The 16,656-nt window shown below is 37.5% G+C and overlaps 1 protein-coding gene across 1 annotated transcript in view; it reads left to right on the plus strand.

Moving 5' to 3' along the window:
- Positions 1-16,656, plus strand: part of GRIK2 (glutamate ionotropic receptor kainate type subunit 2) — a 655,189-nt gene that overhangs the window by 377,143 nt on the left and 261,390 nt on the right. Inside the window, exon 7 of the mRNA XM_030316033.1 lies at positions 14,725-14,868. Coding sequence (XP_030171893.1) covers positions 14,725-14,868 — 144 coding nt within the window. The remainder of the gene's footprint in view (positions 1-14,724; positions 14,869-16,656) is intronic.

The following is a 16,656-nucleotide window of genomic DNA, read 5'->3' on the forward strand; positions in this document are numbered from 1 at the left end:
TTTTTGTGTCTTCCCCTTTAACTCTTACCCCTTTTTAGCCTTCATGGGTGCTGAATACAAAACAGGTAGCTACAAAAATTCATATTGCTTTTAAAGATCTTTCATCATGCAGTTTCTGGTGTCTCCTTTCACTCAACTAATCTGCAGTAGAGGGATATCTCTGATCAGTTAAAAAATGTGAAATATAGGCATATCCATGCTCTTACTATGTAAAAGGAGACAAAAGAAGATAAAATCCTGGGATCTTAGTGAATGAATTTGGATAGGAGAAAAGGGGTTTTATTTTTCCTCTGTAGAATATTGGGAGGCCAGAGTGGGTTTTACCATGGATGAGTAGTTTAGCAATGAAGTTAACCAACAAAGGAAATATAATGCAAGTGTTAGAAGATTTTATTGGGCCCCACAAGACAATGGATAAAGAAAGGTGACTTTTGATCTCCATTATTTATTAATTTATATGAAATGTTGGTAGAAAAGTTTATCACATGAGCACATAAAGCATAAAGAATTATGGGGAGAAGATAGATAAATTAAGATAATGATTATATTGAAAAAGCCAAAATAAAATCGGAATGAAATGTAAGTTTCCTAGGAATATGAATGTAAACCATAAAACACCTTAAAATCCAACTGGTTGCAGCCCCTCTTCTTACAGATAGAGAACCTGAAGACTAGAACAAGCACAAGGCAGATTTGTCTGGTGTGTAAGTGTCTGTCCAATAGTGGCCCTTCTTTTAGTAACAAATGCAAGATACTATAATACTTTACTACTTATATTTATTCATAAATTCGAAACCTCTCAGGTAACATGGGTGTATGCAGGATTGTGGCTTTTTATTTTTTGGATTTTTGTTTTTGAGCTCTGAGTTGTGGCATTGTGTACACATCACACTTCATAGGGATCACATTGTTGTTGTTGTTTGGTAATTTCCTTTCCTCTCCTCTCCCTTTCAGAACTTGGTCTGCTTTCTTGAACAGCATGAGTTCTGTTCCCTCATTTAGGGTAACAGTGGGTGCAGAAGGGTTGAAACATTATGCTTTCTAAACCAGTTCCTTGTTTTGGACCGTATCCATCTTGAAGAGATTACCGCTCTTCTGGTGATCATCATCATCATCGTCTAACACCTGCCTATGCACCATGTGCCAGAGACTGTGCACACTGCTTTAATGTATTATCTCATGCAGTCTGTGTGGGCCACGCAGCTGCTGGTAAAGAACTCTGTTTCAGAGTAGTACAATGAGCCGGCAGCAGAGAAAGCATGATGGCAGCTGCAGTGTAACTGGGAGAATTGTCTCTGACAATTGGCTCCCGACTGGGTCTGAGGGCATTTCTTCTTCAGTCCCCTCAGTTCAGTTAGCGGACTCTGCGCACCTGCTCTGAGCCGGGCAGAGTGCTGGTGCAGCGTGCCAGCTGAATAAGCAAACACCAGCCTGCCTTCCATGTGTGATCCTCACCCTTGCTCGGAAGGGTGGATGATTCTCTGTCCCCTTTAGACTTGTGCTGTCGGCACAAGGGAGCTCCAGAGGTCAGAATCCACCCTTTCCTCACTGCCCTTAATGTCCGCATCTTCTAATTGAAGATAATATTTGTAATTGTTTTTCTCCTGGAACTCTCTGGTTTTTCAAAGTGATTTTCCAACAAGCACAAGATAGGGCAGATCATCATTTTTTATGTCCAATTATAAAATGTGAAAACAAGGCAAAGGGGATTTAATTTTTTTATTATCTGTTTTAGATAAAGGAGCAAGTCAATGAAATGAAAGGGCCAGAATTCATAAACTTAAATTCCATTTGTTAGACCATGCTGCTTTTTGTGCTGTGCGCTGAACTTCAGGTGGGAATTCAGGAATGAGCAAAATCGGAGACAGAAGTTCCAGAATGGATCTGCCACCTGCCAGCTAGCATTCAGATCTCAGAGGGGACCTGCCTGCACTTATTTAGTGGAAAGATAAATGTGTTCACGGAACTGTTACTATAAATTCATTTAGAAACGGGACAGAGGCTGCGCTCACATTCCTCCCAGGTCTGAGCTGCTGGCAGATTTGGTTCACTGTACCTCTGGGAGGTAATACATTCTAGCTAGGTGGCAAAGTGTGATTGTTATTCAGAGTTTCCTAATACCAATTTCTTTTACAATTTAAACGAACTTTTCAGTTTAATTTGTCAAATTATTGAAAAATGCTTTTATACACTTACTATGGGCATGGCAATGTATGGAATACTACACAGGGTATTACAAAGATAGGCATGGTTATTACCCAAAAGATGCTTGTGATCTAGAAAGAAAGAAAAAAAAAAGGAAGAAATATAAGCAGTTTTATTAAAACTAGAGTGTGCAATGAAGGAAGAAGATATAGATCAGTGGTGCTTAGTTTGGGAGGATTCTAGATACTTCTAGAATAAAATGATACCTATGAACCATCTTTCCAGAAAAGTCCATGATCACTCTTTAATTCTATCTAAGTCTATCTGGACTAAAATTGGCATACTATAAACTTCCCACATTTGAATTATACAATTTTATAAGTTTTGACGTATATTTGTACCCATGAAACCATCACTAAGTCAAGATAGAACATATTTATCATGTCATTCTTAAGAGTGATTACATTTAAATGTAAATTATTACATACAACACTGGGTGTGTTTGGAACCTAAGCCAAGAGCCCTGATGTGCAAAAAGTGCTTAAGCAGAATGACATTGTCACAAATGTAACTCTGCTTGGCATAATAGAGAAAATAAATTAGGAAAGGTTACGCTCCAAGTTTCCCCAGTGACAATTCAGTGTCGGTACCCAAAAGCCACATTTCTTGAGGGACAGAGGGATGCTTTTTGCATTGGAAAGAAAAATAAATATTTTTGACAGCCTTTTTTTTTTTTTTTTGCTAAGCCTTTAGAATATCTGAGAGATTTTATGTACCAATATTCCCTGGTGAGTTTATATGGAGCTCAGAATTGCTCATTTCTAACTGTTTGCTTCATGAAAATAAAAGCTATGTTTAATTTTTTTTGTAACTCCTATCTCTCCCAGAACTTTACAAAGGAGATGTTTAATGATGATGATTACAGTGACCAAAACCAGAAAATAACATATGCAGTCAATTTGGACATGCTTGCTAATAACTACTTAGTTCCAAATTCTTCTGTAAATGAAATCTAAATATATAGAAATGTTTTAACCATTCACAGCATCTATGATTATTCCTGCCTTTATATATTGAGGAATGTTTCAATTATACATACAAAATCAAAAATATTAAACAATGGTAATTTTTATCATTTGAACTTTTGAGAATATCTAATTTCCATGATTCTTCAATTATTTAAAAATGTATAGTAGACTTTTCCAGAGCATAAAAGAAATATAAACTGTTCTTTCAATACTTGAAAGTCTCATCAGGCTTAAGATTGCTTGAGATAGATGAAATCACACTGGGTGACTAAACCAATTTCCGTGGCAATAGCTCAGCCATAGAAATTAGCATTTGTCATTCTTCCACCTGCTTCCCTGTACACGCTCCATGCCTAAAAGTGATTAGACTAGATATAAGATAAACCCAGCAATAAGTTAGTGAGATGGTTATTGCATATTTAAACTATATGCGAAGCCACTTCTCATGCTCTTTTCAAGACACCCATTTGGTGAGATCACTACAGTTTTATTGAAATGTGTAGGACTACATCACACAATTTTAAAGGTTTGCAAAGCAAGTTTTTGCCTGACAGATATTCTTTGTAGGTTAGCTAACTTATTTTGGAAAGAAAAATAAAGTTTCAATTCCAGTCTAGTCTTAGGTAGGCTCTCAAGGGGGCTCCTATTAGTATCGATAGACACTTGACCTCGCAGTGAAGCTTGGAAGTTTGCACTTAGATCTGTCTGTACCTACCTACTCTGCTCTTCCTTCTGGGCTGTGTTCCCATGGCAAAGAGATATTCTAGCTTTGCGATAAGTGTGATCTATTTATATATAAGTAATTATTCTTAAAAGAGAGACAATAGGACAGACTGTTTTATCTTCATTGCCAATTTTTTTTTTCTCTGCTTAGCTTTTGTCTTTGTAGTTTAGGATGTGAGTGACTCCAGCTTTATCCAAGCCACTTATGGATTTTAATAACCAAATTGTACACATATTCCATTTTAAATTAATTGGTTAAATGACAGTTATGTTTAACTCTGAGGCTTTCTTTAGAGGTAGCTATTCTGTAAAAGAAAAAAATCTGACTTGGGAGCCAAATAAACTTTTATTTGAATCTCAGCTGAGAGACATACAGTTTTTGGGACCTGAGGACATAATTGTCTGGTGTTCAGCAGAACTTCCAAAGATATGAGACTTGCTGCCATCAGTTTATCCTTCATTGCCTTTCATAGTTTCAGTGGGAATATGGCTTAGGAGAGGTAGTTGGTTATGATAGTTCAGACAGTGGTTCCAAGAATTAGGTCTTGCCTGAGTCTTGTTTCTAAGTCCTATTTCTGCCAGAGTTTTGTTATGATAGTTTGGACAGTAGTTCAAAGAACCAAGCTTTGCCTGAGTCTTATTTCTCAAGGTGATGAGACCTTGAGACAATTACTTTAACCTTGCTAAGCTTTAGCTTCCTTCTCTCTAAATTCTTAATAGTAGTATCACTGAAAACATACCCTTGGTAGAATTAGATGAGACAATGCACATAAAGACATTGACCCAGATGTGTGGTATAGAGTTAAGAATGCAATGTAATTTGATAACAATAATAATATTATAAAACCGATAAAGTAATTAACCTGTGTGTCTCCTCTACTTTATCCCTCTTCTGTTCCACTCCTCCTCCCTTTTTTTCTTCCTGTTTTCCACCAAGAAGAAAGTCAAGGCAAGGGACTATAGTGTCAATATGAGAAGGTGGAAGGCTTAGGAAGAGCAGCTCAATTAATTTCTACACTTTAGAGTTGGGAGAAAGAGACTTCCATTAAGCCTGATCTTGTAAGACACTCTAGGACCTTTTCCTTTTGAAAACCTCCTGAGAAGCAACTGCATAGAAGAAATCTACTTTCACAAAATCATGATTAATATTAATAACTTCCCAACAACCTATTATTGACCCAATCCCATACATTGAAGTATCTCTTTTTTGTGATATTGTAGTATCAATTCTCCACAATCTACATTTCCTTACTCTGCAGTCCATTTTTGTTGAGTACTGCTTTTTTTATTATTTATTATTATTTTTTTATTATGAAATTTATTGTCAAATTGGTTTCCATACAACACCCAGTGCTCATCCCAACAGGTGCCTTCCTCAATACCCATCACCCACCCACCCCCCATAAACCCTCAGTTTGTTCTTAGTTTTTAGGGGTCTCTTATGTTTTGGCTCCCTCCCTCTCTAACCACCATTTTTTTTTCTTCCCCTTCCCCATGGTCTTCTGTTAAGTTTCTCAGGATCCACACAGGAGTGAAAATATATGGAATCTGTCCTTCTCTGTATGACTTATTTCACTTAGCATAACACTCTCCAGTTCCATCCATGTTGCTACAAGGCCATATTTCGTTCTTTCTCATTGCCAAGTAGTATTCCATTGTGTATATAAACCACAATTTCTTTATCCATTCACCAGTTGATGGACATTTAGTCTCTTTCCATAAATTAGCTATTGTTGAGACTGCTGCTATAAACATTGGGTACAAGTGCCCCTATGCATCAGTATTCCTGTATCCCTTGGGTAAATTCCTAGCAGTGCTACTGCTGGGTCATAGGGTAGGTCTATTTTTAATTTTTTGAGGAACCTCCACACTGTTTTCCAGAGTGGCTGCACCAGTTTGCATTTTCACCAACAGTGTAAGAGGGTTCCCATTTCTCCACATCCTCTCCAGCATCTATAGTCTCCTGTTTTGTTTATTATACCCACTCTGACTGGCGTGAGGTGATATCCCAGGGTGGTTTTGATTTGTATTTCCCTGATGAGGCGCGATGTTGAACATCTTTTCATGTGCCTGTTGGCCATCTGGATGTCTTCTTTAGAGAAGTGTCTATTCATGTTTCCTGCCATTTCTTCACTGGATTGTTTTTCAGGTGTGGAGTTTGGTGAGCTCTTTATAGATTTTGGATACTGGCCCTTTGTCCGATATGTCATTTGCAAATATCTTTTCCCATTCTGTTGGTTGCCTTTCGGTTTTGTTGGTTGTTTCCTTTGTTGTGCAGAAGCTTTTTATCTTCATGAGGTCCCAATAGTTCATTTTTGCTTTTAATTCCCTTGCCTTTGGGGATGTGTCAAGTAAGAGATTGCTACGGCTGAGGTCAGAGAGGTCTTTTCCTGCTTTCTCCTCTAGGGTTTTGATGGTTTCCTGTCTCACATTCAGGTCCTTTATCCATTGTGAGTTTGTTTTTGTGAGTGGTGTAAGAAAGTGGTCTGACTTCATCCTTCTGCATGTTGCTGTCCAGTTCTCCCAGCACCATTTGTTAAAGAGACTGTCTTTTTTCCATTGGATATTCTTTCCTGCTTTGTCAAATATTCGTTGGCCATACTTTTGTGGGTGTAGTTCTGGGGTTTCTATTCTATTTCATTGGTCTTTGTGTCTGTTTTTGTGCCAATACCATGCTGTCTTGATGATGACAGCTTTGTAGTAGAGGCTAAAGTCTGGGATTGTGATGCCTCCTGCTTTGGTCTTTTTCTTCAAAATTACTTTGACTATTCAGGGTCTTTTGTGGTTCCACACAAATTTTAGGATTCCTTGTTATAGCTTCGAGAAGAATGGTGGTGCAATTTTGATTGGGATTGCATTGAATGTGTAGATAGCTTTGGGTAGTATTGACATTTTAACAATATTTATTCTTCCAATCCATGAGCACGGAATGTTTTTCCATTTCTTTGTATCTTCTTCAATTTCCTTCATAAGCTTTCTATAGTTTTCAGCATACAGATCTTTTACATCTTTGGTCAGGTTTATTCCTAGGTATTTTATGATTCTTGGTGCAATTGTGAATGGAATAAGTTTCTTTATTTGTGTTTCTGTTGCTTCATTATTAGTGTATAAGAATGTGGGGCGCCTGGGTGGCTCGGTCGGTTAAGCGTCCGACTTCAGCTCAGGTCATGATCTCATGGTCCGTAAGTTCGAGCCCCGCGTCGGGCTCTGTGCTGACAGCTCAGAGCCTGGAGCCTCAGATTCTGTGTCTCTCTCTCTCTCTGCCCCTCCCCTGTTCATGCTCTGTCTCTCTCTGTCTCAAAAATAAATAAACATTAAAAAAAAGGAATGCAACTGATTTCTGTACATTGATTTTGTATCCTGCGACTGCTGAATTCATGTATCAGTTGTAGCAGACTTTTGGTGGAGTCTGTCGGGTTTTCCATGTATAATATCACGTCATCTGCAAAAAGTGAAAGCTTGACTTCATCTTTGCCAATTTTGATGCCTTTGATTTCCTTTTGTTGTCTGATTGCTGATGCTAGAACTTCCAACACTATGTTAAACAACAGCGGTGAGAGTGGACATCCCTGTCATGTTCCTGATCTCAGGGATAAAGCTCTCAGTTTTTCCCCATTGAGGATGATATTAGCTGTGGGCTTTTCATAAATGGCTTTTATGATGTTTAAGTATGTTCCTTCTATCCCGACTTTCTCGAGGGTTTTTATTGAGAAAGGATGCTCAATTTTGTCAAATGCTTTTTCTGCACTGATTGACAGCATCATATGGTTCTTATGTTTTCTTTTATTAATGTGATATATCACATTGATTGATTTCCGAATGTTGAACCAGCCCTGCATCCCAGGAATGAATCCCACTTGATCATGGTGAATAATTCTTTTTATATGCTGTTGAATTCAATTTGCTAGTATCTTACTGAGAATTTTTGCAACCATATTCATCAGGGATATTGGCCTGTAGTCCTCTTTTTTTCTGGGTCTCTGGTTTAGGAATCAAAGTAATGCTGGCTTCCTAGAATGAGTCTGGAAGTTTTCCTTCCCTTTCTATTTTTTGGAATTGCTTGAGAAGGATAGGTATTATCTCTGCTTTACATGTCTGGTAGAATTCCCCTGGGAAGCCATCTGGTTGTGGACTCTTATTTGTTGGGAGATTTTTGATAACTGATTCAATTTCTTCTCTGGTTATGGGTCTGTTCAAGCTTTCTATTTCTTCCTGTTTGAATTTTGGAAGTGTGTGGGTGTTTAAGAATTTGTCCATTTCTTCCAGGTTATCCAGTTTGTTGGCATGTAATTTTTCATAGTATTCCCTGATACTGGCTTGTATTTCTAAGGGATTGGTGGTAATAATTCCATTTTCATGTATGATTTTATCTATTTGGGTCATCTCCCTTTTCTTTTTGAGAAGCATGGCTAGAGGTTAATGAATTTTGTTTATTTTTTCAAAAAAACAACTCTTGGTTCCATTGATCTGCTCTACAGTTTTTTTTAGATTCTATATTGTTTATTTCTGCTCTAATCTTTATTATTTCTCGTCTTCTGCTAGGTTTGGGGTGTCTTTGCTGTTCTGCTTCTATTTCCTTTAGGTGTGCTGTTAGATTTTGTATTTGGGATTTTTCTTGTTTCTTGAGATATGCCTGGATTGCAATGTATTTTCCTCTCAGGACTGCCTTCGCTGCATCCCAAAGCGTTTGCATTGTTGTGTTTTCATTTTCATTTGTTTCCATATATTTTTTAATTTCTTCTCTAATTGCCTGGTTGACCCATTCATTGTTTAGTAAGGTGTTCTTTAACCTCCATGCTCTTGGAGTTTGTCCAGACTTTTTCTTGTGGTTGAATCAAGCTTTATTGCATTGTGGTCTGAAAGTATGCATGGTATGATCTCAATTCTTGTATACTTATGAAAGGTTGTTTTGTGACCCAGTATGTGATCTATCTTGGAGTAGGTTCCATGTGCACTCGAGAAGAAAGTATATTCTGTTGCTTTGGGATGCAGAGTTCTAAATATATCTATCAAGTCCATCTGATCCAGTGTATCATTCTGGGCCCTTGTTTCTTTATTGATCCTGTGTCTAGATGATCTATGCATTGTTGTAAATGGGGTATTAAAGTCCCCTGCAATTACCACATTCTTATCAATAAGGTTGCTTATATTTGTGATTAATTGTTTTATATATTTGGGTGCTGCTGTATTCGGTCCATAGACATTTATAATTGTTAGCTCTTCCTGATGGATAGACCCTGTAATTATTATATAATGCCCTTCTTCATCTCTTGTTACAACCTTTAATTTAAAGTCTAGTTTGCCTAAGTATGGCTACTCCAGCTTTCTTTTGACATCCAGTAGCATGATAGTTCTCCATCCCCTCACTTTCAATCTGAAGGTGTCCTCAGGTCTAAAATGAGTCTCTTGTAGACAGCAAATAGAGGGGTCTTGTTTTTTTATCCATTCTGATACTCTGTCTTTTGGTTCGCACATTTAGTCCATTTACATTCAGTGTTATTACTGAAAGATATGGGTTTAGAGTTGTGATGTCTGTAGGTTTCATGCTTGTAACGATGTCTCTGGTACTTTGTCTCACAGGATCCCCTTAGGATCTCTTGTAGAGCTGGTTTAGTGGTTACAAATTCCTTCAGTTTTTGTTTGTTTGGGAAAACCTTTATCTCTCCTTCTAATCTGAATGACAGACTTGCTGGATAAAGGATTCTCGGCTGCATTTTTTTTTTTTTCTGTTCATCACATTGAAGATTTCCTGCCATTCCTTTCTGGCCTGCCGAGTTTCAGTAGACAGATCCATCACAAGTCTTACCGGTCTCCCTTTATATGTGAGAGCATGTTTATCCCTAGCTGCTTTCAGAATTCTCTCTTTATCCTTGTATTTTGCCAGTTTCACTATGATATGTCATGCAGAAGATCGATTTAAGTTATGTCTGAAGGGAGTTCTCTGTGCCTCTTGGATTTCAATGCCTTTTTCCTTCCCCAGTTCAGGGAAGTTCTCTGCTATGATTTCTTCAAGTATACCTTCAGCACCTTTCCCTCTCTCTTCATCCTCTGGAATCCCAATTATGCATACATTATTTCGTTTAATTATGTCACTTAGTTCTCTAAGTCTCCCCTCATACTCCTGGATTTTTTTATCTCTCTTTTTTTCAGCTTTTCCTTTTTCCATAATTTTATCTTCTAGTTCACCTATTCTCTCCTCTGCCTCTTCAATCCGAGCTGTGGTCACCTCCATTTTATTTTGCAGCTCATTTATAGCATTTGTAGCTCCTCCTGACTGTTTCTTAGTCCCTTGATTTCTGTAGTAATAGATTCTCTGCTGTCCTCTATACTTTTTTCAAGCCCAGCGATTAATTTTATGACTATTATTTTAAATTCATTTTCTGCTATATTGCTTAAATCGTTTTTGATCAATTCATTAACTGTCGCTACTTCCTGGAGTTTCTTTAGAGGAGAATTTTTCTGTTTACTCATTTTAGATAGTCCCTGGAGTGGTGGGGAACTGCAGGGGTTTCCTCTGTGCTGTCTGGAGTAACTTGCGTTGGTGGGCGGGGCCACAGTCAGACCTGATGTCTGCCCCCAGCCCACCGCTGGGGCCACAGACTGGTGTGTATCTTATCTTCCCCTATTCCAGGGGCAGGACTCAATGTGGAGTGGTGTGGCCTCTGTCTGGGCTACTTGCACACTGCCAGTCTTGTGGTACTGCTTCAATGGGATCTGGCATATTAGCCAGGGTGGATCTTAAAGTGCACAGGGGCAGGAGGGGCAGGCTCAGCTCGCTTTGCCTTCAATAATTGCTTCGGGAGGGGCCCTGAGGCAACCATAGGGAGGCAGACCTGTGGGAGGAATGGATCCTCAGAAGCACAGCGCTGGGTGTTTGAGCTGTGCAAGCAAGTTCCATGACAGGAACTGGTTCCCTTTGGGATTTTGGCTGGGGGATTGGCGAGGGACATGGGGCTTCCCAGTGCCTTTGTTTCCCGCCAAGCTGAGCTCTGTCCTCCAGGGCTCAACAACTCTCCCTCCTGCTCTCCGACCAGAGCTGTCAGAACACACTCTGTCTGGCCCCTCTGCTTTTGCAATCCAGACTTTGGGGCTCTGCCTTGCCCATCGAGCTGACCCTCCATCACCCTGACTCCCTCCCGCCAGTCTGTGTAGTGCGCACCACCTCTCCGCCCTTCCTACCCTCTTCCGTGGGCCTCTCGTCTACACTTGGCTGGGGAGAGTCCATTCTGCTAGTCTTCTGGCAGTTTTCTGGGTTATTTAGGCAGATGTGGGTGGAATCTACATGATCAGCAGGACGCAGTGAGCCCAGTGTCCTCCTTCGCCACCATCATCTGAGTGGGTCTCGAGTATTTACTGCTTTATTGAAAAATAATATGGATTAATACATTCAAGTACTTATTGATATTTCATGTTGTAACTTCAAAAGCATTTACACTATTTTGCTTTATTAAATATAGAACTCTGAGCAAAAAAAAAAAAGAGAAAGATATGAACTCTGCATAGATTGTATGGATTTGAATCCATTTCCACCTCAACATGCTAGGAGCTTAGGCCAGTTACTTAACTGTTCCTTGACTTAATTTTCTACTTAATACAAACTCAGTGGATTTCAAGTGGACGATGGCTATGAGAATTAAAGGGAATGGTTTAAAGGGAATGCCTCATACATAGTAAATACTAAATGAGTGTTAACTAATGCTATTACTAGTAGAAGACACATTTTCAAGCATATGCATTCTTGTGAAAATAAGAAAAACATTTTTGAAACACTAGAGTTTTCTCACAACTTTACAAAGGTGAAAGAATTTGTGTCCATATAGATTTGTAAGTAAGACAGTGAAGTTGAGTCTGACAGGATATCAGGTATATACGGAAAATATCTCATTATTACATAAAACAACCAATTTAAAAGTAGGACAACAATAAATAAGTAGAGAGTAGTTTCAGAAGTTCTGTGTATTACTTTATCATAAATCAGCATATTTTAAACTGGAAATTCAAGAAATAATTTGATTAGCAAATTAAGTACTTATATTTTTTCTCCAATATTTCTCTTATATTTAATAAATATTATCTTTCTTTTTAAAATTTCATTTATCTTTTATTTTTTAAATTTATTATTTATTATCTTTTATAATTACATTTAAAATCATAGATCTTAAATAGTTTTATTATCAGCTAGTGTGTCCTCTGATCTTGACACTGAAACTCTGTTGCAAAAACAGTTTTTGAACTCTTAAATTAGTAAAATACTTTCTCAGCATTGCCATTTTAGATAAGATTACTATTCTAGGACGTTCATATAAGTCATATAAGATCATGTAAGTCATATAAGATCACGTAAGTAAATCATGGCAGGATGGTAGTAATATTGTATTGATGTTCTTTTAGTTACTTTTGTGGGAATAGATAAAAATTTTTATCTTAAGAATTATTGAATGGTATTCAGCAATCTTCTAATTAAAAAAAAAACTGTAGATGGGGCGCCTGGGTGGCGCAGTCGGTTAAGCGTCCGACTTCAGCCAGGTCACGATCTCGCGGTCCCGGAGTTCCAGCCCCGCGTCAGGCTCTGGGCTGATGGCTCAGAGCCTGGAGCCTGTTTCCGATTCTGTGTCTCCCTCTCTCTCTGCCCCTCCCCCGTTCATGCTCTGTCTCTTTCTGTCCCAAAAATAAATAAATGTTGAAAAAAAAACTGTAGAAAAATACATAAAAAGAAAACATTAAGTTTCATTAATTATTAACTCTCAAGAGTAATTATTGGTTTCATTTTGGTGTATTTTTTTCTTTTTGATCTGCTGTTGATATAACATGTAATATGGTGGTTAAGAATACTAGCTATGAGCAGAGAGTCTGTTTGAATCTGGGTCTTTCCACTTAATAACTGTGTGACTTTGCCTAGTTACTTAACATCTCTCAAAGTTGGTTTTGTCAATTGATGAATGGTAACAATAGTGGTGCTTTTATTAAACCATTATTGTGAGAATTAAATTAAAGAGTACATAATGAAGTACATGAAGATGTATAATAGTTTATGCTGGACATACAGCTCTGTATCATCAGTGTTTACACTTAGCCTCATATCACATGCGATTTCTCATCTAATTGATTATTTTTTAAAACATAGTTTTTAGTTATATGTAATATCATTGTGATTTTATTGTGTTTCCTTAATTTGAACATTCAGTAAGTTTCCACTTTATAAATAAAAATAAATCATGTATGTAGCTTTTGTCTTATCCCTGATATCCTTATGGGAAATTCCAGAAAGAAATTACTGGGTTAAAAGAACATGGATATTTTTAAGGCTTCTTTTGCAAGTTGCAAAATTGCCCTTTATCTTTGTAGTGTGTGAAAGTGTTCATTCCTCTCCACCTTTGTTAACGGTGATATTTTTTTTTAATTTATTTTATTTTAAAATCAAATGTGTCTTTCGTATTGTGGTAACTGTTTTTATGACTACCTGTGTGCTGTATAAGATATGTCCCCTGAATGTTACTTCAGGCTAAAGACAAATATCAGTCTAATCCTCAGGCTCATGATGTATGCCTGTATCAACTCCATGATTCTCTTTTCACTTTGCAGCCATCAGAGTATGCGAAAGTAGTCAGCTGGTATTTACAAAGTGAAGGTTATGAATCTGAGCTATATTCCCCAAAGATTTATGAACTATAAAATGGCATTATTATTATGTTCTGTCATTGCATTGTGCTCTTTAGCCGTCTTGCATTTTATGTGGTAAAGCACCTTAGGATCCATTTGCATGAAAGCTACTGTGTGTACTCATTTTGTATTGTATTGTAGCAAACGCTATAATCTACGGGGTTCCTATCCATTTTGGAATTCATTTCACAGCTCACTAATTGTGTGAATGAGAAGAGGAAATATGTGCTTTTATTCCGAAGCATGCCAAGCAGATGGCCCAAAGTTCATTTCTATCAGTACTGTCAGTGTGGCCCTCTTCTGTAGGTAGTGAGCCTGGCATCCATCCGTCAAACACAATGTGAGGCTCCATTTAACACAGCCGCTGACGGTCATGGAGCCTCTGGTTTGTTTCGACTTACAAACATTTTATTTTTTATCATCAGTTTCTAAAGTGGACAGTCATTTGAGCAGGTGCAAACACAGAATTCATATTCGTTTTACTTGAGAAGACAAAATGAACTTTTATTCATATGGAAATTTGGGGGAAAAGAAAACAGGACAGGGGATTAAGCTTAGTTTTTAAAAAGGGATTAATACATGTATTGAGATTCAAAACAGTAGCATTCATTTCTGAGATTGAATCTTCTGAAAAATTAAATTGAAGAAAAGATCAGGGGTTATAACGAAGCTTTTTAGGTGAATCTCCTTTCAAATCTCTTTTGTTCTTCCTATACAAGAAAATTGTTTATTTACTTTTATATATAATATGTAATTTATTTAATCATTTAAAATGTTCCTAATTGCATTCATTGTGTGTGTGTGTGTGTGTGTGTGTGTGTGTGTGTAGAGACAGAGTAAGACAGAGACAGAGGGGGTGGCAAAAAAATAAAATAATGAATGTCTTCACACATTTCCTACTTCAACAAAGATACTAGGACAATATGAAATTGGGTTATTACTTCAGGAAAGGGAGGATAGGTCAAATGTTCTAATGGAGCTGATATAGTAATTGATAACAATACCTTATTTAAGAGAACCAGATCATTGGAAATACTGTTTTCTCACTTACATAAAGATAAACTGAGTATTTGTTTCTCTTACCTCTTCCTTCTCTCCCCTTCCAAACCTTCTGTCATGGGTTTCACATGTTGTATTGACTCCATATTTCCTTTTTCTTGACTTTCAGACTGATGCTGCTCTAATGTATGATGCTGTGCACGTGGTGTCTGTGGGCGTCCAACAGTTTCCCCAGATGACAGTCAGTTCCTTACAGTGTAATAGACACAAACCCTGGCGCTTTGGGACCCGTTTTATGAGCCTAATCAAAGAGGTATGTCAGGAGAAGTACATGTGCCTATTCTCTTTTGTCCTCAAGGTGAATGATTTGAGATTAGTTCAGTTTTCTTCACAGGTGAACTTTTATCTTTTAATTATACTTACTTTCTTCCTCCATACAAGCAAAATTAACAATTTTCAGCTCAGGTCATGACCTCACAGTTTGCGAGTTTGAGCCTGGCATTAGGCTCTGTGCTGACAGCTCAGAGCCTGGAGCCTGCTTTGGACTCTGTGTCCCCCTCTCTCTCTGCCCCTCCCCCATTTTCTCTCTCTCTCTTTCTCTCTCTCTGTCTCTGTCTGTCTCTCTATCTCTCTCTCAAAAATAAATAAAAACATTAAAAAAAATTTTTTTAAAGAATCTCTATTTCCTTGGCAAAGAATACCTATGAATTTTCCTTGTGTAATTTTTAACATATTCTAAGATAGGTGAAATGACACTCCCTGAAGAATATGTAGTTCATTTATTTGTTTCACATTCTACATTTACATCTGGTTTAAAACTGAACATCAGAGGGCTGCAAACATAGTGCACAGACTTGGCTAGTTGAAGAAATGCTTTCTGAATGCAGCATCTGATTACTGAGATGTGTGTTCAACAGTCATATAAGAAACAGTTGTATGAAACTCACTATTATATTTATTGTAAGGTGTTGCTGAGGACCTTGTCCATTAAATCACACAGTGTGCCTCTTTATGAGGACCAACAGGAGACACTCCTCTCAGGTTTCACTGCCATGAAAAGTTGCTTCTCCTGGGCAGTTGGTATGTCTTAAAATATGGACCCTATGTATTGTGTTTAGATCACATTTTCTTCATTGCTTTGGTCACTAGGAAGGTCAGAGTTAAATTTGTGATTCACTGTTATTAGTTGTGCATTTTCACCTGATGAGCGTTTCCTTATACTGCCTTTATCCCAGATTTGTTTTACTATCCTACGCTTCTACTTCTGTACTTTTTTAGTGTTCATTTATTTTTGAGAGAGAGAGAAGCAGATTGTGAGCTGGGGAGGGGCAGGAAGAGAAGGAGACACAGAATCCAAAGCAGGTTCCAGGCTCCGAGCTGTCAACACAGAGCCCGACGTGGGGCTCGAACTCACAAACGGTTGCGAGATCATGACATGAGCCGAAGTCAGATGCTTAACTGACTGAGCCACCCAGGCGCCCCAGTACTTATTGCTCACAATGTCTATTTTTGTACTAATATGCATTTTTGTTAATCACCTGAGGTTATTATTTTTGAAAGATTTTGGGTTAACAATATTTTTTCTTCCTTATTGGAGACTGGTTAACACATGTTTAAACTCAGTGATGACATGTTGTAATATGTATGTAGATATGTATTGTAATATTTTCTGTTTTATTTGTAATTTATCAGCCTAAAACTGTTTTGGGATCCCTATACATAAGTATAGAAATACATGGAACCTAAGAAATGTAATAATGATATCCATTTGTAGTGCTTATTGAAATGTTACCTATAATCTATTTGGTTTTATTTGTTTGGATGTTGGTGTATATTCTTTCAAACATTTAACTGTAAGTATACATTACTTAAAGTTTTCATATATAACTATTTTTCTAAACTATTTCTAAATAACAAATATGGAAAACATTAGTTTGTCTATGTAGCTAGCAGAATGAGAAAACTTTTTATATTAAAACTAAAGCTCAAAAATTTGTTTACCTGTGATGGGTGAACCCATTGTATAACTGGAAAATTTTATTTCCACTTCCTATTACATGGGAAGCTCTTTTTACATGAAGTATAGCTAGATATGAAGTAA

This window comes from Lynx canadensis, chromosome B2 (assembly GCF_007474595.2).
Source record: "Lynx canadensis isolate LIC74 chromosome B2, mLynCan4.pri.v2, whole genome shotgun sequence".
Lineage (NCBI taxonomy): Eukaryota > Metazoa > Chordata > Mammalia > Carnivora > Felidae > Lynx > Lynx canadensis.